We start from the raw sequence: 27,764 nt of genomic DNA on the forward strand, positions 1-27,764 counted from the left end.
ACGATTAAGAAAATAAGAATTTTGTACCTGTAAATTCCTTTTCTTGGAATACTAAACCGGGGCATGCTGGGAGGGTTGTCCTTACAACTTTGCTTTGCCAGTGTCCATTTCTCCTGAGGCTGACAGCATAGCTCAGGGCCTGCCTTGGCCTCGCCCTTAGCCAGGGTGTTTCTTCCTTCGGAAACACTCCAGGAGCTCCGGACTGCGATCAGCTGTTGCTGTCCAGCAAATGGTCGTACCTTCGAGCCTGTATGTGTGTTCTGGGACTGATGGTGTCGGCCTTTGAGGCGGTCCCTTTCGCTCATTCCACACGAGAATCCTCCAGAAGGACACCCTTCTCAAATGGAACGATAATCACATTTCCCTGGACAATCCGATTCAACTGAGCTTGGTGCCCAGGGAGACACTGATATGGTGGCTTCAGTCCCTGGTGCTATCTCCAGGGAAGTCCCTCCTTTTCGCTTTATTGGTCTATTGTTACCACAGATGTCAGTCTATCCGGGTGGGGAGGGGTTCCCGGTGGATTTTCTGTTCAGGGAATCTGGTCCCTGGAATTATCCAGGTTGGCCTCTTACTGTGCTGGCACTGGGAGCGATCAGGCTTGCCTGTTTCGCTGGACCGAACGACAATGGGATTGTCCAGGGTGCTGTCAATCGGACAATGCCACAGCCGTGGCTTATGTCATTTGCTGGGGGGTTCCTTAATTGCCCCCTGCGGCCTTGGAAGTGGCCGGCATCCTCCGATGGGCGGAACGCTTTTCCAGTTTTCTCCGTTTTCCCTTTTCCGGAGTGGGAAATGAGCTGGTGGATTTCCTCAGTCGACAGACCTTGGATCTAGGAGAATGGTCTCTCCATCCGGAGGTGTTCCATCAGTTGTGCCCAAGTTGGGGCACTCCAGATAGGGATCTGTTGGCGTCCCGGATCAACAGTGATGTTCAGCGAGCGGGATTCCCGGGTAGACGCCGCTGACGCGCTGGTGGCCCTGTGGGGTCTGTATCAGCAGCTGTATGCCTTTACTCCTCTCAGGTTACTGCTGTGACTGCTTGCCGGATGGAGGTGGAAAGGATTCCGGTCATTCTTGTGGTTCCAGACTAACCTCGTTGGGCTTGGTACGCTGACCTGGTTGGGCTGGTCGCGGATCCTCCCTGGGGGATTCCTCTCAGGGAGGACCTACTGTCAGGGGCCAATTTTCCATCCTGTTTTACGGTCGCTGGTTTTGCTTGCTTGGCTGTTTATTGCCGGGTGCTGAAGAACAGGGGAATGTCTACTTCAATCATTCCTACTCTGCTCACACTAAGGAACGCGACTTTTGGAACGATGAATCATCGTTTGTGGAAGTCATATATTGCGTGGTGTGCGTCTGTTGTGGTTCCCCAAGCTCTTGCTCTGTGGCTCGATTGTTTGTTTGCTATTTTTCCACGGGGAATTTATCAAAGGTTGGCCTTGCGTATATCGAAGGTCATGTCTTGGCCTTGGCAATATTATTTCTAAGGCTATTGGCCACTTTTTTCCCTGGTGCATACTTCATCCAGGTGGTGCGACACCTGCTCTCTCCGGTGCGACCTCCGTTGCCACCTTGGGGCCTTGCTTGGTGCTGTCGGTTCTTCGGAACCCTCCCTTTGCAAATTTTCAGGGGATTCCCCTGCTCACTTTGTCCCTGAAGGTGGCCCTTTTTTCTTTGTAGCTATTCCTGCTGCGTGCAGGGTGTCGGTACTGGTGGCATTGTCCTGTCGTTTCTTCCTATCTGATGGGTCATAGGGATACAGGATATTCGTCCGGAACCGTCCTTCCTTCTGAAGGTGGTTTCCGTTTTTTCATTTGCATGAAGTCCTCTTATTTGCCTCTTTGTGTCCTCAGCCTACACATCCGAAAATTTGCATGCATGCGTTGGTTGTGGTTCGGGAAATCTGGGTGTACCTGGCAATTATTGCCTTTTTTCACAAGTCAGGTTCCTTTTTTTGGGCTCAGGGATGGCCCTGGGAAAGGGTTGCCTGCGTCTGCTGCTACTGTTTCCAGATGGGTCAGGCAGATGGTGGTACAGGATTGTTCAATAGGGTCAGGTTCCTCCTTTCCCTGTGAAGGCGCTTTCTGCTCGGGTGCTTAGTTCTTTCTGGGGGTTTTTTTCGCCGTCCGGCTTCTGTACTTCAGGTTGGCGAGTCGACTACCTGGTCGTCTGTTCCCACCTTTACAAAGTTTTATAAAGTTGATGTGCTGTCATCTGCGGACGCCTCCTGTTTGCCGCAAAGTTTGCGGGCTGCTGTTTAAGGGGGCCCTTAGTCTCCCTTGAGGGTTGCTGTTTCTCAAGTGGGTCTCATCTTATTGTTTCGGTGAGTCCTGTTTTACCTGGTGGGCTATGTTTAGCCTTGTGGATTTGTTTCTGCTGTCCCACCCCTCATTTATGGCACTGCTTTGGGATGTCCCTACTGATATTAATCAAGAAGTCTGCGTCTGTCAATGAGCGACAGAGAAAACTGGATTTTTGACTTACCATAAAATCCTTTTCTCTTAAGCTCATTGACAGACGCAGTACCCGCCCCTCTGTTTTTGAGTTGGGTTGGTATGATTTCTCTGACACTGCTTTGTTACAGAACTGGCATCCTATAGCAGGAAGTGAAAGGGTATACCCCCTGGGACTGCCCATAGGTGTAGCCAGAACTTTTTTTCTGCCTAGTGTCCTACTCCTGTAGGGGGCAGTATAACCCTACTGATATTAATCAAGAAGAAGTCTGCGTCTGTCAATGAGCTTAAGACAAAAGGATTTTGCGGTAAGTCAAAAATCCAGTTTTTTCACATTCTGCTATATACCATTCCCAAAAAAAAAAATGTTTCATCCTTTTAGGCCAATTTGTATTCTGCTACGTATTTTTGGTAAAAAAAAATTGCAATAAGTGTATTTTGATTGGGTTGCACAAAAGTTATTGTATCTACAAACTAGGGAAAAGGTATTTATGTAATTTTTATAAAAATTTTTTTTACTAGTACTGGTGGCGATCTGTGATTTTTAGCGGGTCTGCAACATTGCGGTGGACAGATCGGACCCCTAACTGACATTTTTGACACTTTTGGGGGGACCAGTGACATTACTACAGTAATCAGTGCTAAAAATATGCACTGTTACTGTAATAATGACATTGGCAGGGAAGGGGTTAACCTAGGGGTAATGAAAGTGTGAGCCTAGGGGAGTGTTTACTAACTGTATGGGGGATGGGCTTGTGAAATGACCACAGAGACCTGTGATCCTACATAGAAGGATCACAGACTTTCTGTGATCATTTCAGAGAGAACAGTCAGCTGTGTTTACAACAGCTGACCGTCCTCCTCTCTCAGCGGGGAGCGATCGCAGGTATACGGCAGCAGCCACGGCCGCTGGCCCCGTGGATCAGCATCCCCGCTGCCTAATGGGGGGGCTCCCCCTCCAGCACCACGCACGCGACCGACGTAGAGCTACGTTGGTTCGCGCAGGAGAGCCAGCCTGCCGCAGTAAAACTGCGCGGGCAGGCAGGAACCGGTTAAAAAGCAAAATGAAACGTGACATAAAAACACACACACTTCCACCACTTCAACATTAAAATGAAAACATTGTCAAGCGACGGCAGCAGCTGCTCGGACGGCATACACATTTTCGACCTGCTAGTAAAAAAGGATGTAAAAACCAGAGGCTCAATGAGAGTGACTGAGTAGTGGGAAAGGAAAAAAACCTTATAATTATGTATCACTGTGCCAGCCACTGAAATTATATGTAGACGTCATTAGGAAATACATCCCCTTCCACGTGTCGCTATCAAAGGTCTTACACATAATGTGCCTAAAGTGTAGGTCTTGGCTTGCCCTGTGGCATTAACAAGCAATACACTGCCTGGCCAAAAACAAAGTCGCCACCAAAAATAATGGTCAACACACTCTAATATTTTGTTGGCTTTGATTACGGCACACATTCGCTGTGGCAGTGTTTCGATCAGCTTCATTTTTCACTAAGCATTCATTTTTCACTAAGATTTTGTATTGATGATGGGAGAGTCGGACCACTGCGCAAAGCCTTCTCCAGCACATCTGAAAGATTCTCAATGGGGTTAAGTTCTGGACTCTGTGGTGGCCAATCCATGTGTGAAAATGTTGTCTCATGCTCCCTGAACCACTCTTTCACAATTTGAGCCCTATGAATCCTGGCATTGTCATCTTGAAATATGCCCGTGCTATCAGGGAAGAAAAATTCTATTGATGGAATAACCGGGTCATGCAGTATGTTCAGGTAGTCAGCTGACCTCATTCTTTGGACACATGTTAGTTTGCTCAGTTTAGTTAGTTGCTTAGTTAATTCCAGGTGGTGAATTTTTTTTGCCCAGGCAGTGTATAATCCACAGTCTACATGACAAAACAGTAAGACAATAAACTGCTTTTTCATCAATTTGAAATGCCCAAACAATCCCCTCTTGGGATTATGACTATGGGTGAACAACAACATTTTGCTGTCTTACAGAACTCCTCAGGCTGTCATGGGAAATTAGATTTGCAGTCTTGCAGGAAAACCTGTATGTCTGTGGAGCAATGCATAATTTTAAAGTTGAAATTGCTCTGAAACTTATTTGAAAATGGTAATTATCTTATTATTCACACAAAGTAAAACTTTCAACTTTGCATTTGAAAACTCAGTTGGTTTATAGGCTGGACTTTCCTCAGGTATTCTGCTATTAATGTGCTTTAATAGATAATGTGCCCTACCCTATGGAAACTATATGCCTTGAGTCCACTAAGTAATTACTTCTCAATTCCTATTTGTGGTTATAATGGTTGTCGCCTTGCAGATGGAATATTGAACATTTTGTGAGTAGACAGAAGCAGCATTTGAACTGTGCCTGCAAACCTATCACAGCTATGCACTTTCTCCGTATATAGACCAACTATTATAATTGATTGGATAAGTATGAGGGAGAGAGAAAAGTAGCCCGCTTTTTAAAATTTTTCGCATAAAGCTATGCAGCATTCTACCGCTGAGCAAAAAAAGAAAAATAATTTAAATGTGCTGTTTCTCGGAATTGATAAATATGTAACTTCTATTTTCAGAGAGCTCTGTCTTGAATAACACATTGTATACGCTGGCACTATGTACCCAGTTCTAAAAAATAATGTGACTAAACAGGGGGTTAGATTATGTAGCAGCAAGATTAAATTCTTCTTTTAATTATCAAGCTGTGCCCATATGTTACTCGTTTTTATTATTGCCACTTCTGATTACATTGCCTGAACTTGTACCTTGTGAGTAACCTGCTGTCTTGCAGGTGGTGTGTTTGCTGGATTGGGGGCAGACCTTTGTGTTCCATGTCGTGTGTAATGAGTTCCAGATGGAGAGGCCGAAGTCTGTGGTGATCTGCCAGCATGGCATCGATCAGAGGTTTTGTGACGCTAAGGTTGGTATTGCAATGTCCAGCTTAAATTAGAAATATAAGGGGCTGATCAGATTTCCAGAATGTATAACACCCCAAAAGATGTGCTTTACTTTATTAGCAAATGTTTTATTATTGTATATACTTTGCCATTCATTCACAAGTTTCAGTGCAGCCCTGAACAAAGTGAGTTTGAATTCTCATTTAAAGTATAACTAAAGGCAAAACATTTTTTTTTTTTTTTTTTTTTTTTTTATTCACTTTCATCCTTCTTGTCTCCTTGTCTCTTGTCTGCCTCTTGTGTTTTCTTCATACTAGTTACTCTTTTTTCTTCTGCCTTTTTTCATACAGAATCTGTGTTCTTCTCATTTTCATCTCAGAATGCGTGTATGATAAGCTAATCCAGTGTTTCTCAAACTTTTTCAGTCCAGGCACCTTTAAGGCTGGGTTCACATATATGCGTGGCTGATCTCTGTGCAGAGTCCAGTGCGATTTCCATTCAGCTGTTTAGGTGCGATTCAGATGCGAAATTGACACTAAATTTGCACCCGAATAAAACTGGAAAATGCACAAAACCCTTTTTTAATTTGCACCACAATCAGCCCGCATATATGTGAACCAGCTCAATTGAAAGCCGGTCTAGTTCTTGTTAAACAGGTCAGATGTGGTTCAAAATGCATGCGATTTTCAAATATGTGAACTGAGCTTTAAAGTGGATCTAAAGTCTCAACATTTTTTACCTTGATGCATTCCTTGCATTATGGTAAAACATGTTTAGGCATCAGCATCCAACCTCACCCCCCCTTTACTCACCTGAGCCCTAATTCAATCCAGCACTGTGCACGTCTGCACCTCTTCTCTCCCCTCAATTCCTGGTTTTGCTGACTTTGCTGGGGCACCAGGAGCCATTTTCTCCCAGTGCTGTCAATCAAAGCCAGTGATGACACGTGGGGCCGAGTCCTGCTGTCTGTGTCAATGGACACAGCAGGGGGCTCGGGAGCGAGTACGCACAAGCGCCTCTATGAAAAGTGGCTTCCCATGGGGGCACTGGACAGAGAGGAGGGGCCAGGATGGCCAGAAGGGGACCCAAGAAGAGGAGGTTTGGGGCCGCTCTGTGCAATTCTATTGCATAGAGCAGGTAAGTATAGACATGTTTATTATTATTATTTTTTTTTTTTTACTTTTACAATTTCTTTGCATACAAGTTATACATAATCTTGAGGCACCCCATTTTCAAATGTGCAAAAATGAGTGCAGCAGCATACACACATGGGCCACCCAGCATTAGAGATAATCTATTCCTCCATCTTTGCAAACTGGTAACTGACTAGTATTCCAGGGTTTTCTCTTCTCCCTCAGTTTCTCTCCCTCACTCTCCCTCCCTCACAAGTATGTATGTATGTAATGTATGTAAGTCATATGATTAACATGAAAGCCAGGCAACTAGCATTTTCAGAATGAGAAGTCTGCAATGGTAGTAATCATGTTTTTATTAAAAAAAGTTTACCAGCATTGTATTTTAGTGGGTATTCTGTTAGGAAGCTAAATGCCCTTTATCTTGTTTGTTGCTTTTTGCAGTTAAGCTGCTATCCAGGACCATGTCTGCCAGCTGATGACCTGAAATACCGAATGACGCGACTGTCAGCTGATGGAGCAGATCTCTACATTGTAGAACATGGCTGCGCTACAAACCTCAAAGTGAGTTACTCAGAGTAACCGATAGCAGTACTTCATTTTTTTGATGCTCTGACATTTAAAATTAGAGGTCCATTTTTGTTTTGGTTGACAATGTAATTTGTCCTAAATAATTTTCTTATTTAACATAATTAACACAGTTTAGGAAGGCATTTACCATCTGACTCAGAGCCTCTAGTTTTGTTTTAATTTCTGTAGCAAATGTTGGGCTTTTTGTGCCACACGATTATTCTCATTAGAGTCACCCCTTTAGTTTAATGTTTCATAAATTACCCTATCTATTGTACTGCAGTCCAAAAGACAGACAGGTAAATAAACATAAATGAATGTGAGCTATGTATATGATTAATATATGTTTATGCTATTACCATGCCAGTGAGGCGATACCTTCTCTTCTTGCAGACTGCTTAACACCAATTCCTCCAACCCCAATACCTGAAACATATTATAAAGGCACCACTGGGTAGTGCAGTAGAATTTGTTTGGGCTCACAGTACTGACACATCCCCCTCAGCTTGATGTTTTGTGTGCAGTTATTTGTATAATTTAATGATAGTTCAATAATTAATGCATTAAAGCAATTCTGTAATGAGATAGTATGGTAACTGCCATTACTGAACTCTTTCTCTAAAAGTTGCCTCTCTAGAGTTTTGCAATCCGCAAAGTTCAGGCTTTCTGCTGATTGCACAGCTCTAGCTCTGACTAGTGGAGGAAAGGGTGGTGTGTCGAACCACAGCACAGAGGCTGCTGCTTCACAAAAATCTGCAGTCCTCTTCTCTCTTTTGATGGCCATGTGAAAAAGGCCTTAGCATCAGGAGATAGTGGTCAGGGGTGTATCCTTCATGTGTGCAATGTGTCCGATTCCAAGGAGCTTGGAGCAGCTGTGCTCGCACACGTTGCACAACAAGTGTGGGGAAATGCCATTAGTTCCCCCTTTTTTTCTCTGTCACAATTCTGCTTGTCACACAGACAGTTTTAGCAGCAGGGTTGAAGGCGGGTGTTAAAGGCTGGCATTGAAAGTAGAGGGGTGGGAGGGGGGGGCTGTAGCAGGGCTGTGATTGGCTGTAATTTAGCCCCACCTACTAGACCAGGAGGAGGAGAAGAGCCAGAGATGCTGTTGACTGTACTGTGACACAGAAGATCACCTAACAGTAGTTAAGTGTGTGACAATAAATAGGTGTCAGTACATTAGAAGGTAAATGCAGATTGTATCATCTACATTCATATTTGCATCTATTTACTTTAAGTATGACCTGTAACACAATAACAAACCACACTGCAGTAATAGGCCCCAAATAAATGTTTCCTGTTTCAAATGTCTTCGCTACAGCATTGTAGTTGCTTGTCAATTTCTTTATATAATAACTGATTTGTTGTTTTGGTGTTTTCTTTTCAGATGGGTGCTATCAGACTTGCAAACTGCAACCTACATAACCAAGCTGTTGGTGAAGGCATTAGTGCTGCAATTCAGAATGTGCAGCTGAAGCAGTACATTGAACAGCTGGACAGCAGCAGACTAGGGCTGCAACCTGCAGTCCTGCGCAGAGCTTACTGGCTGGAGACAGGCTCTGTCATTTTAGGACTCATTACTGCAGATATCGCCCTGGCTGCTGATCATTCTTCTAAACACGAGGTCCAAAGGCACTTTCTAGAAACTCATGACAACCGGACTAAAAGGTAAGTGACATGAGCTCCAGGCCAATTTCTTTCTCAGCTCTTATGACTGATTTATACAGTATAGTATTAATAATGTTGTCGAAATGCAGCGAACAAAACACCCGTTTGTGGAAAAGAACCAGCACATAATTCAAGAAGTCAGAGAAGAGCTCCATGTCAGGATGCTTTCTGGTAGTTTGGGGATTGTGCCACCCATCCATGTCTTATGAGCACTTTGTGGCCCCTCTTTGGACATAGGTATAGCTTTGGTGATGGACGCATGGTCCCTTAAGGCAAGCATTTCAGTCCATATTTGGAGATCTTTCATCCTTCACATCTCCGATTGAGCTGGTGAAATCGCCTTGTACCAGCAGGTCAGGTAGGCTTGGTTGAACTCTAGTCTCCGTTAAATCAAGTTTCTCAACCGGTGGCCTAAACTTAGGGTTAGAGAAGCGAAATCTTCTAGGATGTCATTCCCTTCTGACAACCTAGTGGCGCAGTCAGAGACCAGCAAAGTGGTTGGGGAGCCCTACTTCAAGAGCAATGGGCTTGGGGTCATTGGCCTTTTTCAAGGGTCCAGGATGGTTTCCAACATCCTGGAGTTGAGAGCAACATTTCAGGCTCTCCTAGCCTTTAGTCACCTCATCCAGAGTGGACCTGTCCTGGTGAAGTTAGACAACATGACTGGCCTACATCTGTAAACAAGGGGGCACTTAGTCCCTCCCTCCTAAAGGAGGTGTGTCAAATTCTTCTAAAGTCAGTCCAACTCAATCTTCTGCAGCTATCTGCGGCCTATGTGCCTGGCCGGAAGAATCTTCAGGCAATATATTTGTCCAGGACATTTCTGAATGACAATGAATGTGGTCCAGACTGCTTCAAGTCTTGAGAACTAACAGTGCTTGGTAATTTCTTCCAGAGTTTTTTCTACCAAGTTTTTCCAGGGTCCAGAATCCGCAGGCAATTGGGATGGAGGTGCTGATCGCAGAGTGGATCTCCAAGACAGCTTATGCCTTTCTGCTGCTCCCTTTGATTCTCAGCTTTCTGCTGAGGCTGTGGCGGGGCGGGGGGGGGGGGGGGAGAGGGGACAGTTCTAGTGGTAATCCCAGATTGGCTGATGGGGCCTTGGTACCTTCTGCTCCTCCGGAGTGTCAAGTATCGACTCCCTCTGCCGGTAAGATCAAATCTTCTCCCATCGTTCCATTCATTCAGCACCCGACAGGCTCAAGCTTATGGCTTGGGGCTTGAGAGGCAGAGGCTAATAGATCTCGAATGCTCTGTAAAGGTTGTGAATACTTTTACAAAAAGCAAGAAAAAACAGCGCTAACCGTGCCTAGAGTAGAATAAGACATAAACTCACAGGATTGCTGCTGATCAAGGTTTTACACTTGACACTTAGGAAGTCTGTCATGTTCTAAAGTTTCTAAAGCCGGGGCTTAATTTATGCGTAAGTAAGCTAGGGCCACATTTCAGCTATCTCTGCCTTCACCGGCATACAGTGGACATCCAACACTTAATGATATGGTTTTCAAGCTGCAATTTGTTTGAAACCTCCCTAAGGGATGTTTGTCCCTGAAGTGGGATCTTCCATTGGTTTTGGACAATTTTTGCATCAGATGCCTTCAATCAAAGTGGCCCCCTGTGTGGTACCTCTTGCTGAAAACTGCTTTCCTGGGGACAAAAACATCCGCCAAAAGAGAATCAATATGAGCAAACTTGGGGTTTAAAGAACCCTTTCTCACGTTCATCCTGGACAGGGCAGTACTCGTGTCGATGCTAGAGATCATGCCTAAATGGCCTTCAGAGTCCATAGCAAACAAGAGGTTGTCCTTCCTATGTCCCTATTGGGGAGTACCTAAGTAGTTAGCCCATCAGACATGGGCCAAGCTTTAAAGTGTCGCATCGAGGGGACTTATGGCATCAGAAAGTTGGAGCACCTGTTTGCCATTCCAGGTGGAACGCATAATGATTTCACGGTTTCCAACAAGAATATTGCCTCTTGGTTGGTGAAGCTCATCTTCTTGGCCTACAAGTTGAAAGGGTTGGCTGTGACGGGGGATCACGGCACTCTCTACTAGAAGAGTCTCGACCTTGTGAGTGGCAGCAGGCTGAGTGTTCCCAGAGACGATCTGCATGGCAGCTACATTCATGGCTCATTACTCTATAGAAGCAGCCTTAATGACATAAGTTTGGCAGAGGCATTCTGGCTTCTGTTTTTAGCCAGAATTAAGGCATGTGTAGCATTATCCCTCCCCTGTGTAGCTAGTTAGTTCCCAGCTGTGCTGACATGGAGCCGTCAGGAAAATGGAAACTTTAATGACAAATACTTACTGTAATTTTCCTTTCCTGACGAGCTCCATGACAGCACAGATCCCACCCAGCTTGGTAGGACTAGTTACAGAACGCTGAGGCTGCAGGTGCCTCAAATTTATTTGAGTTAGTTAAGCATAGGGGTGGTGGAGTCTATACCAAGCTGTGCTGCCATGGAGCTGGTCAGGAAAGGAAAATTACGGTAAGTATTTCTCATTCAATTTTTTTTTTTGCTTTTAAGTGTAATGTGAGATCTGAGATCTACATTCCTTGTAATAGGAATAAAAGTGATTGCATTTTATTTTAAAGGGACAGTATAAAAATAAAAAGTAACAAAGAAAAATAAAAATGAAAAAGCCCTGTACGTAAGTCGCACCCACAAATGTACGTTATTCAAACAAAACATGTGAGGTAATGTCACGATCGTTGGAGCGATAGCAATAATTCTAGCACAAGACATCCTCTGTAACTCTAAACAGGTAACCTGTAAAAAATGTTTAAAGTGTCGCCTATGGAGATCTTTATATACTATAGTTTGTTGCCCTGCCACGAGCGTGACATGTTGGGTATCTATTTACTCGGCATAACATTATCTTTCACATTATACAAAAAAATTGGGCTAAGTTTACTGTTTTTTTTTTTTTATGCAAAAAAGTTTTTTTTTTTATGCAAAAAAGTTTTTTTTTTTTTTTTTAAGTTGCATTTGTAAGACCGCTGCATCTTTGGTTACGTTCTGCCGAATGCAAACTTGTTACAGTGAGATACACCCATTGCATACTGTTGTATTGCGCCTTGCAATAAAAAAAACATTTAGGGGCAAAAAAAGTTGATTGCGGCCCTGTCCGTATATGTTACAGTGAGATACACCCATTACATACTGTTGTATTGCGCCTTGCAATAAAAAAAAACATTTAGGGGCAAAAAAAGTTGATTGCGGCCCTGTCCGCGTATGTTACAGTGAGATACACCCATTGCATACTGTTGTATTGCGCCTTGCAATAAAAAAAACATTTAGGGGCAAAAAAAGTTGATTGCGGCCCTGTCCGCGTATGTTACAGTGAGATACACCCATTGCATACTGTTGTATTGCGCCTTGCAATAAAAAAAACATTTAGGGGCAAAAAAAGTTGATTGCGGCCCTGTCCACGTATGTTACAGTGAGATACACCCATTGCATACTGTTGTATTGCGCCTTGCAATAAAAAAAAAACATTTAGGGGCAAAAAAACAGAAAATTCCTATCAAATACTTACAGTCATTTTCCTTTCCTGATAGTCTCCATGGCAGCCTACGTGTGGGTTAACCCCGCCTCCACTCCAAGGGTACAGGACCCCCCTCCCATAAATTTCAGCTCTCAGGCACAGCAGGTGTTCCATATCTTAGCCGAATCCAAGACGAGAGGGTGGGAACTCCGGCTGCCATGGAGACTATCAGGAAAGGAAAATTACGGTAAGTATTTGATAGGAATTTTCCGTTTTCCTGTCAGTCTCCATGGCAGCCTACGTGTGGGAAATAACTAGCTCACGCCACATGGGTGGGAATGCTTTAGCAAAGAAAACTTTAATTCATGCTATTTGCAGACAAAACAGTCAAACCAAATTTAACTGAGGACAGAGAAGCAGGCTCCACACAATAGTGGGTCATAAAAGTATTGACCGACGACCATGAAGCCGCTCTGCAAATTACATCTGGAGCCACGTGCCGCGAGGCCGCCCAGGAAGTAGAGATACTCCTTTTAGAGTGCGCCGTCACCGCCTCCAGAGGAGCCAGCCCCTCAGCTCTATAGGCCTGCTGGATAGCTGCCACTATCCATGATGCCATAGTCCTGGAAGAAGCAGGTTTACCTCTGTTCTTTCCCCAGAACAGGACAAAGAGGTTGTCAGACTGCCTGAATGGTGCAGTTGCTTGAAGATAGACTTTTAAGGACTCTCCTACATCCAACGGGTGTGGATTGGACTCATCAGATGACCGGAAGGTAGGCAGGACAATCTCCTGATTCTGGTGAAACACACCGAGGTGACTTTCTGATTTGAATTCAGCATGGGTATCAGAACTACCCGATCTGGGAAGAAAGTCAGAAATGGTTCTCTACATCCGAGGGAACTTAACTCAGAGACCCTTTTAGCTGAAGTAATGGCTACCAGGAAGACAGTCCGGATGGTCAGATCCTTGATAGAGGAAGAGGATTCTATGCCCGTTTTTGAGAGGGCATTTAGGACAAGAGGTAGATCCCATTTTGGAAACCTAGGTCTTCTTTGGGGATTGAGCCTGACTGCTCCTTTGAAGAACTGTTGAATCAGTGGGTGTTGGGCCCACATGACCCCAGAGAAGGCAGACAAAGCCGAAACTTGGACTCTTAGAGTTGCCCCTGAAAGGGGCATATCCAGACCAGCCTGAAGAAAACTTAGTATTTCTTGAATCCCAGGGACTGAGGAAGACATACCTTCTGGATATGCAGACTTCATGAATCTTGACCAGATTCTGCAGTATACCTTATTAGTACTTGGTCGTCTAGCATTCATCAAGGTGGAAATGGCTGTAGATGGGCAGCTGAGCGATTCCAACCCTTCCCTCTCAAGAACCAGACCGTCAACCGGAGAATTGCAGGACAGGTGTGTACTGATGTTCCCTGAAGAAGCAAGTCTGGTCTGAGGGGAAGAGGGACCGGGTCCCGATAACTCAGCTGTAGGAGCAGCGGAAACCATAGCCTGTTCAGCCAGAAAGGCGCCACCATCACTACCTCCACATCTTCCGCTTGAAGTCTCTGCAGAAATTTGAGAATGATGGGTACTGGAGGAAAGGCGTAAGCCCTCCTGAACTCCCACCTGACGGTTAGCGCATCTGTCCCATAGGCTTGATGGCATTTGCCTCTCGTAACATACTTTTCCAACTTGTGGTTGCAAGGAGAGGCGAACAGGTCGACTTCGGGAGATACTCCCAACGACAGGATCCATTTGAACGACTCCACAAGGGGAGCAGATTCCAGACGGGCGACATCTTCAGGTTTGAAGGGATATAATTTCCCAAGTTTGGAAGATAGGGAAGACTTACTATCCCCTTTACTCCACTCTTCAGTAATCACCTCTTGTAATTCAGAGAGGGAAGGAAAGTTGATACGCTCCTTGCCAAGGTGCTTGAAGAACTTCCGCTGCTTTTTCTGGGGAGACACAGGATCCTCCCATCTTAGAGCTTCCTTAATGGCTCTGATCAGGGGTGAAACCAGGGCAAACTCAAAGCCGCCCACTGCCCCTTCTTCTTCCGAATCACTGTCAGATGATTTTGCAGAAGTAATGCTCGGTTGAGAGGGGCCTTGATCTTCCTGCACTTCCGCTGGAGAACTGGATGTAGTGGGACCAAGTGGTGGGACCGTACCCCATTCTTTCAGGGACTGTTGTACTATTCTCTTCACTAGAGATTCCAATCCATGGTCCTCGGGCACCCTCTCACCGGCTGCTTGAGCAAAACATAGCTCATATAGGGACTTGTCCTCCGCCCCACAACCCCAACAGGCTCTCTGGTATGTGCAGTGACTCTGGTGTTGTTTATGGTGTCTGGGGGAGGAATTAGAGTGTCTCCCTCGCTGCCTACTCCCTGATGGAGATTCATGGCGCTTTGATCTGGAGGATGAACTCCCACGAGGTCTGACAGGGTCTCTTTCTTGTGACAAATCAGGCCTAGAAGAGCTGATGGAAAAAAAGAAAATCGGGGAGACACTGGATTTAGCCATGAAACAGGGACCAGCTATCCCTCCCCCGCCCCCCCTGAAAAATGCCAGCACCTACCTGTTGTGAGAGGGCTGGCCACAGAAGGGCGGTGACGCAGGATCCATACTTCAGGCCAATAACCATACTGATAAAGAAAGGTAATACACATCAGACACCAGGATAGTGATACATTGTGAGGTAGCAAACCATCCGCCCCCCCCCCACCCCCTCTGCAGTCAAGTATCCATTGCACATACCTGTAGCAAGGAATCCAGAGACACAGGGAAGCTGCCGCAATGCCCACAGTACTTTCCCAAAGTACAGGGGAACCGTCAGCTGCTTAAATCTCCCGCCGGAATGACGTCAGCGGTGATGCGGCCGCGATCGCTAATGCGCATGCGCGAACCAAGCCTCGGCTTCGTTTGTGACGTACTGCGCATGTGCGGGACTACGAAGCGTCCACCGATTGGTCGCAAGAGGCAGAGGAGGAAGAGGAAGGGTTGCTGGAACACAGGAAGCGTTCCAGCGCCATTGGGGCCAAACAAAGACTGCAAAGTGATAGAAAGAGAGACAAACAAAGTGTACATAAATGACAAATACCGCTGCCATGAAGGGATGCAATGCGAATCTTCAGACCCATGTCAGAAAACGCCGGCCAAGCTTCAGTCAACCGCAGAGAGCAGGGGAATTTAAATGTCACTCACCCACCCGTGGCTGGGCCCTGGACATGCAGACACCATCCAAAGTATCCTGAGGTAAGCCGGACAATAGTAAGACATCAGAATTGTAGGTCCTTGGAGGAGGACAAAAAAGGAACACCTGCTGTGCCTGAGAGCTGAAATTTATGGGAGGGGGGCCCTATACCCTTGGAGTGGAGGCAGGGTTAACCCACACGTAGGCTGCCATGGAGACTGACAGGAAAAGTTGATTGCGGCCCTGTCCGCGTATGTTACAGTGAGATACACCCATTGCATACTGTTGTATTGCGCCTTGCAAAAAAAAAAAAAACATTTAGGGGACAGAAAGATATTAAATTGCGGCTTAGTCTGTATCTGTACATGTGAGATCCACTCGTTGGATACTGTTGTTCTAGTCCGCTATTCAATGAACACCCATTTAGGGAAACAATATTACATTTCGGCTTAGTCTGCATATTTTACTGTGAGTTATACTCGTTGGATACTGTTGTTCTAGTCCGCTATTCAATAAACACCCATTTAGGGAAAACATTTTAAATTGCGGCCTAGTCTGTATCTATACGTGTGAGATACACCCGTTGTATACTGTTGTTCTAGTCCGCTATTCAATAAACACCCATTTAGAGAAAAAATATTAAATTGCGGCTTAGTCTGCATATTTTACTGTGAGATACACTCGTTGGGTACTGTTGTTCTATTCCGCTATTCAATAAACACCCATTTAGGGAAAAAAGATTACATTGCGGCCTAGTCTGCATATGTTACAACGCAAAAAGGCACACAGGTCTCGCATGGAGGCCCAGTTACTGGTGGTGAATTGGTGCTGTTCCGCAGAGCGATTCATGCGTGCGTGCTGCAGCTGAAACTCCACTATGGCCTGCTGCTGCTCGCGCAGTCTGGCCAGCATGTGCAAGGTGGAGTTCCACCTTGTGGGCACGTCACATATGAGGCGGTGAGCGGGAAGGCCGAAGTTACGCTGCAGCACTGACAGGCGAGCAGCAGCAGGGTGAGAACGCCGAAAGTGCACACAGATGGCCCGCACTTTCTGCAGCAGCTCTGACATATAGGGGTAATTTCTAAGGAACCTCTGCACCACCAAATTCAGCACATGCACAGGCAAGGGATGTGTGTCAAACCGTCTACGCCCAGAGCTGCTACGAGATTTCGCCCATTATCGCACACCACCAGGCCGGGCTTGAGGCTCACTGGCACCAATTACTCATCGGTCTGCTGTTCAATGCCCCTCCACAACTCCTGCGCGGTGTGTGTTTTTTTCCCCCAAAACAGGCAAGTTTTAAAACTGCCTGCTGTCGTTTACCCCTGGCTGTGCTGAAGTTGGTGGTGAAGGTGTTACGCTGACCGGATGAGGAGGCGGTAGAGGATGAGGAAACGGAGTAGGAGGAGTTAGGAACAGGAGGCAAACTGAAGCGCACTGAAATCCTTGGTGGTGGAAGGACATGCGCCAAACTGCCATCCGCCTCAGGCCCAGCCGCCACTGCATTTACCCAGTGTGCTGTTAGGGAGATATAACGTCCCTGACCATGCTTACTGGTCCACATATCCGTAGTTAGGTGGACCTTGCCACAGATGGCGTTGCGCAGTGCACACCTGATTTTGTCACCCACTAGGTTGTGCAGGGAAGGGATGGCTTGGCTGGAAAAGTAGTGGCGGCAAGGCACGACGTACTGTGGGACAGCCACCGCCATCAGGCTTTTAAAACTCTGCGTCTCCACCAGACGGAATGACAGCATTTCAAAGGCCAGGAATTTTGAAATGCTGGCATTCGGGGCCAGGGATCGCGGGTGGGTAGGGTGGTACTTCCTCTTTTGCTCCAGTGCTTGGGAGATAGAAAGCTGAACGCTTCCATGGGACATTGTGGAGATGGTTGTTGGTGACACAGGTGGTGGTATTGCTGGCAGATCCTCTGTTTGTGGGGTGGCAGGTGCCACTGTCACTACAGAGGTGGATGAAGAGGCAGAGACTGCAGCAGAAGAGGAAGCAGGAGGAGCCAGAGACCTTTCTTGGTTTTTGAGGTGTCTACTCCACTGCAGCTCCTGCTTTGCACTTAGATGCCTGGTCATGCAGGTTGTGCTCAGGTTGAGAAGGTTTATGCCTCGCTTCATGGTTATGACTGCACAGCGTGCAAACCACTCGTGTCCTGTCATCAGCACATTGTCTGAAGAACTGCCATGCTAGGGAACTCCTGTGAGCTGGCTTTGGTGTGCTCGGTCCCTTGCTACGTTGGGCAGTAGCAGGCGTAGTGTCTAGGGCACGGCCGCTCCGCTTTTGCACCCTGCTCCCTTTTCTGCTGTGCTGGTGGCTCTGTGCGACCATTGCCTCTTCCTCCAAACCACTCAGGTCACCTGCATGACGTTCATTCCATGTGGGGTCGAGGACCTCATCGCCCTCCACATTATCTTCCACGCAGTCTTCACCCCTGCAACCCTTGTCGGTCTCCACAATTCGGAATTCCGCAGCAGTTGGCACCTGTGTTTCGTCATCATCCGAGATGTGCTGCGATGGTCCTCCCATGTCTTGAGACATAAGTGGTTGGGCATCGGTGCACTCAATCTCTTCCACTTCTGGGGCAGGGCTAGGTGGATGGCCCTGGGAAACCATGCTAACAAAGTCATCAAAAAGAAGATGATACTGCTGCATGACTTGGGGCTCAGACTGCTTGGCTGATTTGCAAGGGGGTGAGGTGAAAGATTGATGGCCATCGGCTGCAGGTGGCAACTCTGACCTTTCAGCAGAAGACTGGGTGGGAGACAATGTGAAGGAACTGGAGGCACTGTCAGCAACCCAATCTACTATGGCCTGTACTTGTTCTGGCCTCAACATTTGTAGAGGCGCATTAGGCCCTGCCAAATACTGCTGTAAGGTTCTGTCGCCTACTCGCATCTGAGAAAGGCTTTTTACTTGTGCGAGTAGCTGCCACAGATCGACCACGTCCTCTTCTTGCAACAGGAGCTCCACCAGCAGCACCACCACCCAGCACTAACATAGTGGAGCAGGATGTGTGCACACGCCTAGACATACTGAATGACGGGTCTGCCCCCTTCAACTTCTGGCTCTCCAAATTGGGCACATGGCCTGAGCTTGCCCTTTACGCCTTGGAGGTGCTGGCCTGCCCTGCAGCCAGTGTATTATCTGAACGTGTATTTAGCACGGCTGGGGGCGTTATCACAAACAAGCACAGCCGTCTGTCCAGAGCCAATGTGGACAAGCTCACGTTCATTAAAATGAACTAGGCATGGATCCCACAGGACTTGTCCGTACTTTGTGCAGAATAGACATGTATACCGGCCTTACCCAGCCATTGTTGTATTTGATCTTTCTAACTCTTTTGGGGTGTACCCTAATTTAAAAAGATATAAAATTAAAACAAAAACCAGTTTTGGCTACCTCGTCCTCCTCCACTGCCGCTTCCACCTACACCGCCACATCCACCGCTACCTCAATCTCCTACTCCATATGGGCCTCCTCCTCCTTCTCCGCCGCCGCTTCCACCTACACCGCCATATCCTCCGCCACCTCAACCTCCTACTCCATATGGGCCTCGTCCTCCTCCTACATCATTCAAGATGATTATTTTTTATTTTTATGTTTTTTATGTTCTTTTAAGTTATTTCTGTTGGCGTTATATCACTCCCAGTGAAGTATAGACTTGACTGCCTGCCTCGGTAGTACCACAAGTCTCAGCGGATCCGGAGATTACTCTGAACAAAGACACCCGGAGCGTATAATTGTCCAAAGGCATCTGACGAAAGGTTTATTTCATACAGCTTATATGACAAAAATGTCCATGACAGGAGAACAATGAAAGTACAGATACGCCTCCTTGACATGTTCCCAAAAATATACATTGTATCATTCTGCGAGAAGGAGAGATAATTTAGCCTGGTTTCTCACGACAAACCAGCTGTGTACAAACTATACAGCTATTGTTTCTCGGGAAGGTTGTTTCTCTAGGTTGAGCAGCTTTGCTATAAAGGTGCGTGGAGGTGCTCCCTGGAGTGGGGGTCTGCCTGACAGGCGATGGGCCCGCTCCACCACAAAACTGGGAGAGAAGGCTTCCCGGCCATAGGTGGTGATAAGGAGCTGCTCCAAAAAATCAGCCGGATCAGACCCCTCAGCCCCCTCAGGTAAGCCATTTAGGCGGACGTTACAGCGGCGGAGCCTATTCTCCATATAATCCTGCTTAAGCAGGAGCTGGCTCACCTGAAGCTGGAGATGATCTGACGTAGTGACGTAGCCGTATCTGCAGGGGGGGGGGGTAATGCATCCTCCACTCCACCAAGTCTGTTTTTTAGTTTCTGTCATCCTTTCATGCAGTTTCTGCATATCCTGCCTGATGAGGGACACATCTATCTTTACCTCCTCAATCTTAGCAGTCAGGGACGCCTGACATGCCGAAATAGCCTCTAGGACCTTCGCAGTATCAGCTCCCGCCGAGCTAGCCTCAGTCCCGCCTCAGCGCCATCTTGGGGAGCTTGTTCCTTGTCCTGGCGGCGATATTTGTCCAGCTTAGCCAGGGTGTCAGCAGGCTTTTTCGGCAGGGACATATCGCCAGTGATGCAGGGCAAGCAGGCAGACGTGGGGAGCCAAAAAAGGGGTGCAGGACAGCAGGATTAATGTGTGCAGGAGATCGGGCTGGCAGAGCTCAGCTCACCCATGTCCTATCGCATGCCGCTCCAGGCCACAAATCCATCTGCAGTACATTTTAGTCAACTAAAATGTCCTACATTTTAGTCTACTAAAATCGAATGGGTTTAGTTAAATTTAAGAGCATAATTTAAGTATTTCTCTAGAATTTCCAAACCTATTATATACTCCTGGAGTAATACATTCTAATATGTTATTATTTCTTGTATTAAGGTTTGAACAAACTCACAGATACAGATTTAGCCGCTCTGGGTGGCCTGAGGAGACCTGTAATGCACAGTGCTCTGGAGGTTGGTCTGTCTGAGGAGGCCTGTAATGCACACAGTGCTCTGGATGGTGGTATGAGAGGAAATGTGATATCACCTCCTCTGTCCCTATCAAATGTCTCTGAAAAGTGACCTAAGCATGGATCACTTGCTATGGTTTGGCCGCAGTGGTGGTGTACTCGCAGTTTTTCTGCATGTTACTCCTGGTTATAGCCGCAGTCCCATAGACTTCTATTAGGTTGCACATTTTTGCTACATTTTCTGAAAGCTCACCAAAAGTCCTGCATGCTGCATCTTTGATGCGCTTTGATGAAAACCCTACAAAGACATGAAACCTAATAGTAGTCGTTGACACTGCGGCTATAACCAGGAGTGTATGACTGTGTGACCTCGCGCTTGTGGTGTGTGAATAAATAAATAAATATGGTGTATTCAATAGTGTTAGCTGCCTGCTGCAAGAAAAAAGTGCTAGTGCTTTTTTGGAAGTATAAGTCAGTGTTTGCAGCGCTGCTAAAAATACCTATGTTCAATAATTAAGTATAAAATATCCCGTGCAAAACAAGTGCAATAATAAACATATACAAAAATTGGTAATGTGCAAACATATGCTGTGCAGAAACTGTGCTGAAAAAGCAATGATTATATCATATTATAAAGTGCAAACAGAGTGCATCATAAATGTCCATACAACAGTCCTTAAATGGAAAAAAGTGCTTGGTGCTTGTTCCGTGCTGCTTGTGGGGTTCCCCCCTTTGTGAATCTACTTACCACAATGTGGTTTGACAAAAGCAGGGAATGCTGACAATAAATTCCTTGGAATCCTTAGGGGCTGTTGTATAGATGTCGGAAGCGATCCTTTTTCTGTATTTAGTAATCCCAGGTATCCTCATAAAAACAGAAGCTTATCATGGTGAAGATCGTTTTAAAAGGTTTCATTTATTGAGGTAAAATACAAAGGGAATACTCACAAACATGTTAAAAAATAAAAGCCTGTACTAGGAACACGGCGCGGTGGTCAGCTGCTCCCGCAGCGTGCGCTTCACCGGCCGGAAATCACGTGGCTATCCTCTCGGCCAATTGGAGGGAGGGGCGGGCACAGGGAGGGAAAGCATATCCAGCCTCTCCCATTCTTTAGGGGGGGGGGGGGGGAGAATGTGCTGTCCAAAAGGTGCCAACGGACAGCAGACATCTGGGGCACTGGAAGATACGTTCCGGAGTAAGATAGGCTCGATGCAGTATACAAAGTTGAGTAAACCTATCTGATATTTTGGGGGAAACGCATTTAGCACTGTCGAGCACATCACCCTAGTCCTCGTCCGCAACCTCCTCCAATAAGGGTTCCCATCTGTCTTTGAGAGCATAGGCCACTTTAGTAGCTGTGGGAGTGATCAACAGCTCATAGATCAAAGCTGTCATCTTTCGGTGGTCCATACCATTCAACACCAGGAGCACATCAAAGGGTCTCTAGAGTAGACTAGCTCACAGGGCATGGCTTAGCTGAAGGTAACGAAAAAACATATGGGAGGGGAGTGCAAACTTCTGTTGGAGTTTGGCAAAACTTTTAATGGCTCCCCAATGCAACACGTGTGAGAGCAGATAAAACCCCCCGGGTGACCCAAGCACCTCAGATCTGGTATCTGCAGGAGTTCAGGCAATTATCTATTAAACCAAAGCGGGGTATGGTTATGTGGGGTGTCACAATCCAGTCAAGTCAGTGCCAGGTCCCAGACTCTCTTATATTGGTATAGAAGACCCGTGCAACACGGGGGGCTGGGAGACCCAACTAGTCCCCTCAACAGGTCACAAAAGGGGAGATTAGTAAGGGACAGGGAGTCAGCGCAAGCCAACAGACGGTACCTCAGATTATGCTGTTTATCATTGTGATAAATGTGGGACAACTGGGCAGCTAAGTAGTACAAAGGGAGGTCCAGAACTGCCAAACCACCCAAGGAGGACGGAAGTTTGAGCACTTTTGAGGAGAGTTTATGCCTGCCAGTGCCCCATATGAACGAATGCCATATGGACTCAATAACCTTAAAGTAGCATATGGGTAAGTAGACCGGATAGTGCCACATGACATACAGCACCTTTTGGAAAGCGGATCATTTTGACTAGCCCTATGCGACCCATAACACCCAAGGGCAGCTTGGCCCAGACTTGAGTCTTGGCCTTCAAAAAGAGCAATAAGGGGTTCCACATTTAGGGAGATGAAGTCTGAGAGCACTCTGGATACGTGAATGCCCAAGTTTTTGACAGCACTGACCCTAAGTAAGAGCATAGAGGCCTGCCCCAAGGTAGGGGGAAAAATATCAATGAAAAGGATATCCCAAATAATACAGAGACCAGAAAACTGGTCAAAGTCTTTAATAAATTGAAGAGCGGTAGCAAGGACCAGCATCAGCGAGATACAGAAGCATATCGTTTGTATAGAGACCAACCTTTTCTATCAGGGGGCCAACATGTAGACCCACAATACCAGGGTTAGTGCGGAGTGCCTCTGCCAGAGGTTCGATCGCGAGTGTGTACAAAAAAGGGGATATGGGGCACCCCTGGTGTGTCCCCCTAGACGGGGGAAAGAATCCAGAGATCCAACCATTTGCCAGTACCTGGGTTCGAGGAGCGTTGTACAAGATGGTCAGCCATTTGTTAAAATGTGGGCCAAATCCAAATGTATGTAAACCGTGCCATAGGTATTGCCACTCGACAGAATCGAAAGCCTTGGCCGCATCGAGCGTAACCACTGCTCTGGAGCCAACCCAAGCATGAGAGGCCTGCAAAGTCATAAAAAGGCATCTGGTGTTATAAGCCGTGTTCTTAGTCAGCATAAAGCCCGTTTGGGCAGGATGAATCAGCGAGAGAATAACCTTTTTAAGATGAAGGGCAAGAATTTTTGCTAGGATTTTTACATCAGTTTGAAGGGGGGATATGGGTCTGTAGGATTCAGGCCAGAGCATGTCCTTCCCAGGCTTCGGGATCAATACAATTAGGGCCTCACACATGGAATCAGGCAGAACATCCGCCTCTAAGACTGCCTGATACAGGGCCAGTAATCTAGGTACGAGAACATGGGTAAAGTGGGTATAAAATTCAATAGGTAGGCCATCTAGACCAGGAGCCTTACAGTGTGCAAAGCTAGTCAGGGCCAGCTGAATCTCGTCAGCAGTGATGGGAGCCTCCAACATGGCCACCTGCTCTCCAGACAGTTGAGGTAGAGAAAGGCCATTAAGAATCCCGGTCAGTTCATGAGGGTCGTAATCAACCCTGGAGGAGTAAGTGTCGTGAAAAAAGTCAGCAAACATATGGGCAATAGTCTCAGCAGCGGTAACAAGGGTGCCATCCAGGGCAGCCAGATTGATGACAACTGGTGGGTGGATATCCAGATGGGCTAGATACGACAGCAGTCTACCTGGTCGCTCCCCATGTTCAAAAACCTTCTGCTTGGCAAAAAACATTTTATGTCTAGCCCTTTCATAACCGAGTTGCTCTACCAATCTCGCCTGGAGTCTCAGTCTAGCGAGGGCTTCCGGAGAAGGCGCCTCGGCGTACTGATCCTCCAGAGAAGACAGCTCATCCAGCACCTGAGTGTAAGAGGCCTGGGACCGTCGTTTTAAATTGAGATGTGTTCAGTGAGGTGGAGGCGGGCATGAGATTTAAAGGTGTCCCACACTGTAAGGGCATCAGAGGCACCATCATTGATCGCAAAAAACGACACCCACTCCACAGCCAAGGCATTAGAGTCTGGAATCACTGACAACCAGAAGGGATTTAACCGCCAATTAAAGGTAGGTGGCCTGGACAAGGCCTCCATAGTCAGCCAGTAGGGAGCATGGTCTGATAAAATCATTGGGCAGAAACCTGCCGCCTGCAATTTAGGGGTAAGAGGGGATGAGACAAAAATGTGATCTATGCGGGTCATAGAGGCGTAGGAGGTGGAAAAACATGAGTAAGCCTTTCTATCTGGATATAGGTGTCGCCATGAGTCAGTGAGGGAGACGTCCGCCATGAGGCGACCAAACCGAGTCACACGGCCTGCTGACTGTACAGGGGGGTTCTTAGTAAGTTTATCCAGCTCGGGGTTGGCTATCATGTTAAAGTCCCCCAACCAAATAGGGACAGAGGGGTGTGTAGCCATGAAATCAAACCCGGCACTGAGGACGTTAGCATTATAAGGGGGTGGCACATAGTAAGGACAGGGGTACCAGATATGGTCGCAAAAAGAAATACAAACTTACCGAGTCCGTCTCCACCGAGCATATCTCAAAAGGGACTGGCAATTAACACAGAGACACCACGGGAGTAGTTAGTGTAAGTGGCATGGTAAGACCAGCCCACCCAAGGTTTCTTAAGGGCACAAACTAAAGATCCAGTGGCATGGGTTTCAACCAGGACAATAATGTCCGCAGATGGAGCTTTCAGAAAAGAAAAGATGGCCGTACGTTTAAGCTTATTCGAATGCCACAGACACTCCACAATAAAAGCTTCAAGGGGCCATACTGGTGGGTAGGGAAGAAGAGAGAGCCCAGTGGAGACAAAACCCCCAGAAACAGTAAAGGCATGCATAGCAAAAATAGCAATAACATGTAGGCAATATAGAGCATCACAGGAAAACATAAGGCATAAGCAACCAAATCCATAGTAGCGTTGTAAGCAGAAAAACAGTGCTAAAAACATAACAAACACCCTAACCCACCCAGCTCTACACAAACCCCAACCCATGTGAGCATAAATCCCAAAACCTTCAGATATTCCAATAAAGCAGATAATTCTCCAGCCGGAAGTCAAGGTCAGGGGAACATGCCCCGACAACGGCTGGGGTACAACACTTAATGAAAAAACCCATAGAAGCAGCTGTAAGCTGCAGGTGCGATGCACTTGCGGGGCAACCGTCCTCTGAAGAACGATGGATCGTGAGGGACACGACCATTTCCCAATTCCCGTGGGAATAGACATCCAGGAGCTGAGCAGATAGTTCAAGGCAACTCTGTGGCGACCCAGGAATGGGCCTTAGGCAAGTGTGGTCCTAAAATCAATGTTCAAAACTGAAAAGGAGTAAACAAAATAGCGATAGAAAACCGGAACCAACGTGAAAAACAAAAAATGGCATATCCAACATCAGGGCAGCAGCCCTGCCACCACAGCCAGCCCTAGGAGTAATGGGGCATAAGAGTGTCAAAGCAGTAGAGCGGAGACAACATGGAGAGGACTGCAGGGGGGAGAAGTACTCACGACCCAGGTAGGATTCAGTCTTTCCAGCCACTCCACGGCAGCCTCTGGCTCCTCCAAAAAGTGCACAAATCCTCTCCCAACAACCCAGAGACAAGACGTATTTCAAGTGGCAGGCCCGCAATCTCCGCTTGATCTCGGCGAACCAGCTGCGGCAGCGCTGAACCTCCACCGAAAAGTCCGGAAAAGCAAGGACATGGGTGTTGAGGTGGGGAATGTTGTCCTTGTCGCGGGACAATCGGAGGATAGCATCCCGGTCTCTAAAGTTGAGAAATTTGGCAATGAACACACGCGCCGGTACCCCCGGAGGCGGTGGCTTTGTTGGCACTCAATGAGCGTGCCCCACTACAAAGGAGTGTGAGAAGGACTCCCGGCCGTACACCTTAATAAGGAGATCTTCAGAAACGTGGCAGGATTAGCCTCCTTAGCTCCCTCAGGCAGGCCAATAAAGCGCAAGTTGTTGCGGCGCATACGATTTTTTAGTTCATCTTGTTTTGAATTGAAGCTTGGCAATATGACGTGCAGCCTGGTCCGAGGAGGCCTGCAATGGAGGAACGGCGTCCTCCACGTGGCTCAGGCGATGTTCGGCCTCTGAGACACGATCTTGCAGCTTCTGCATGTCCTGGCGAATGAGGGAGATATCTACTTTGACCTCCTCAATTTTGGTGGTAAGCATCACCTGGCAAGTGGAAATGGCCTCCAGTACCTTCGCAGTGTCCGCGGCGGGAGGCTCAGTGTCAGGCGAGGAGGAGCCGCCATCTTCGGCCGGGGAGTCCTTGTCCTTATGGCAGTATTTGTCCAGCTTTGCAGCCGCGTCAGCGGTTTTCCCGAGGGGGAGACATACCACCACTGGGAGCACAAGCCTCAGGAGCAGGTATAGGTATGATTCAGGCTCAGGATAATAGGCAGCATAGTAGAGTAGGAAGACCGCCGATGGAGCTCCTGTAAAGTGCGTCTTACTCCATGCAGCTTCAGGCCACGCCCCCTAGAACTGATTCCTATGTTTTTAAAGTAAAAGTAAACTTTAATTTGCAGGCTATTTATAACAGAAGAGACCCTATTTGTCTTTTCAGCAATAAATGCATCTTCCTGCCTGTCAGCTGTCATGTACGCTAAGCCGCACATGTGTAGTTCAGTGATCATTTATGGCCACCCCCCCCTCCCCCATGCACAGCTCAGTGATCATTTATGCCCCCCCTCCCGATCTGTGCCACAGCGATGTGATTCCCATGCACAGACCCCAAAGGAAGACAGGGTGAAGATGCAAGCGCTGGGAGCCCACCGTTCTAATATGCCATACTGTTCTAATATGTGCACATTATGGCATAACCCACCCTGGGGCCCCTAAAATGAAGATCATATAGTGGCGTTAACTACTGTTTAAAAAGCTAGGAAATCCTTTTTTTTGCAAGGGCTCCCATCACATTTGGAAAGCATACTTCGCATTGTGAGATGCAGAAAGGTTTTATCTCAAGAATTTTCGACTGGATGCATCCTGACCTTCCTTCAATCTGGTCTGGATCAAAAGCCTGTTTTAAGTGCCATAAGGCCCGATCTTGGCTCTAGCATGACTATTTGACTGCTGTTTCCTTATTCCCTAGCTGATTAACAGCTTTTGTTTACTAGTGTCCAGCGGCAGTATAACCCAGGTGTCTTAAATCCTTTGGACTCTGTCCTTTAATGATCCCCTTAAAAGGGATTTTGTGGCATGTCCAAAATCATGTTTTATTGGCTTCTAAATATAAAGTGTAACAAGCTTAACAACTTATAAAGGAGAGTGCTATTACTATCTTTTTCTTCTGAAAATGTTAGCTGCCTGGTTTTCATGCCAGCTTTCTTGGTTCATTACTTTGAGTCACTGACATACAGGGAGTGCAGAATTATTAGGCAAATGAGTATTTTTGAGGATTAATTTTATTATTGAACAACAACCATGTTCTCAATGAACCCAAAAAACTCATTAATATCAAAGCTGACTATTTTTGGAAGTAGTTTTTAGTTTGTTTTTAGTTTTAGCTATTTTAGGGGGATATCTGTGTGTGCAGGTGACTATTACTGTGCATAATTATTAGGCAACTTAACAAAAATCAAATATACAGTATACCCATTTCAATTATTTATTTTTACCAGTGAAACCAATATAACATCTCAACATTCACAAATATACATT

General features: G+C 46.7%; 1 protein-coding gene across 11 annotated transcripts in view; it reads left to right on the forward strand.

Annotated features, from left to right (window-relative positions):
- Nucleotides 1-27,764, forward strand: part of BLTP1 (bridge-like lipid transfer protein family member 1) — a 754,177-nt gene that overhangs the window by 306,961 nt on the left and 419,452 nt on the right. For all 11 annotated transcript variants that reach the window (XM_082243836.1, XM_082243839.1, XM_082243842.1 and 8 more), the window contains exons 23-25: nucleotides 5,276-5,404; nucleotides 6,959-7,078; nucleotides 8,472-8,752. In XM_082243836.1, coding sequence (XP_082099962.1) covers nucleotides 5,276-5,404; nucleotides 6,959-7,078; nucleotides 8,472-8,752 — 530 coding nt within the window. The remainder of the gene's footprint in view (nucleotides 1-5,275; nucleotides 5,405-6,958; nucleotides 7,079-8,471; nucleotides 8,753-27,764) is intronic.

This window comes from Pelophylax lessonae, assembly GCF_965119305.1.
Source record: "Pelophylax lessonae genome assembly, chromosome: 1".
In the NCBI taxonomy this organism is placed as follows: domain Eukaryota; kingdom Metazoa; phylum Chordata; class Amphibia; order Anura; family Ranidae; genus Pelophylax; species Pelophylax lessonae.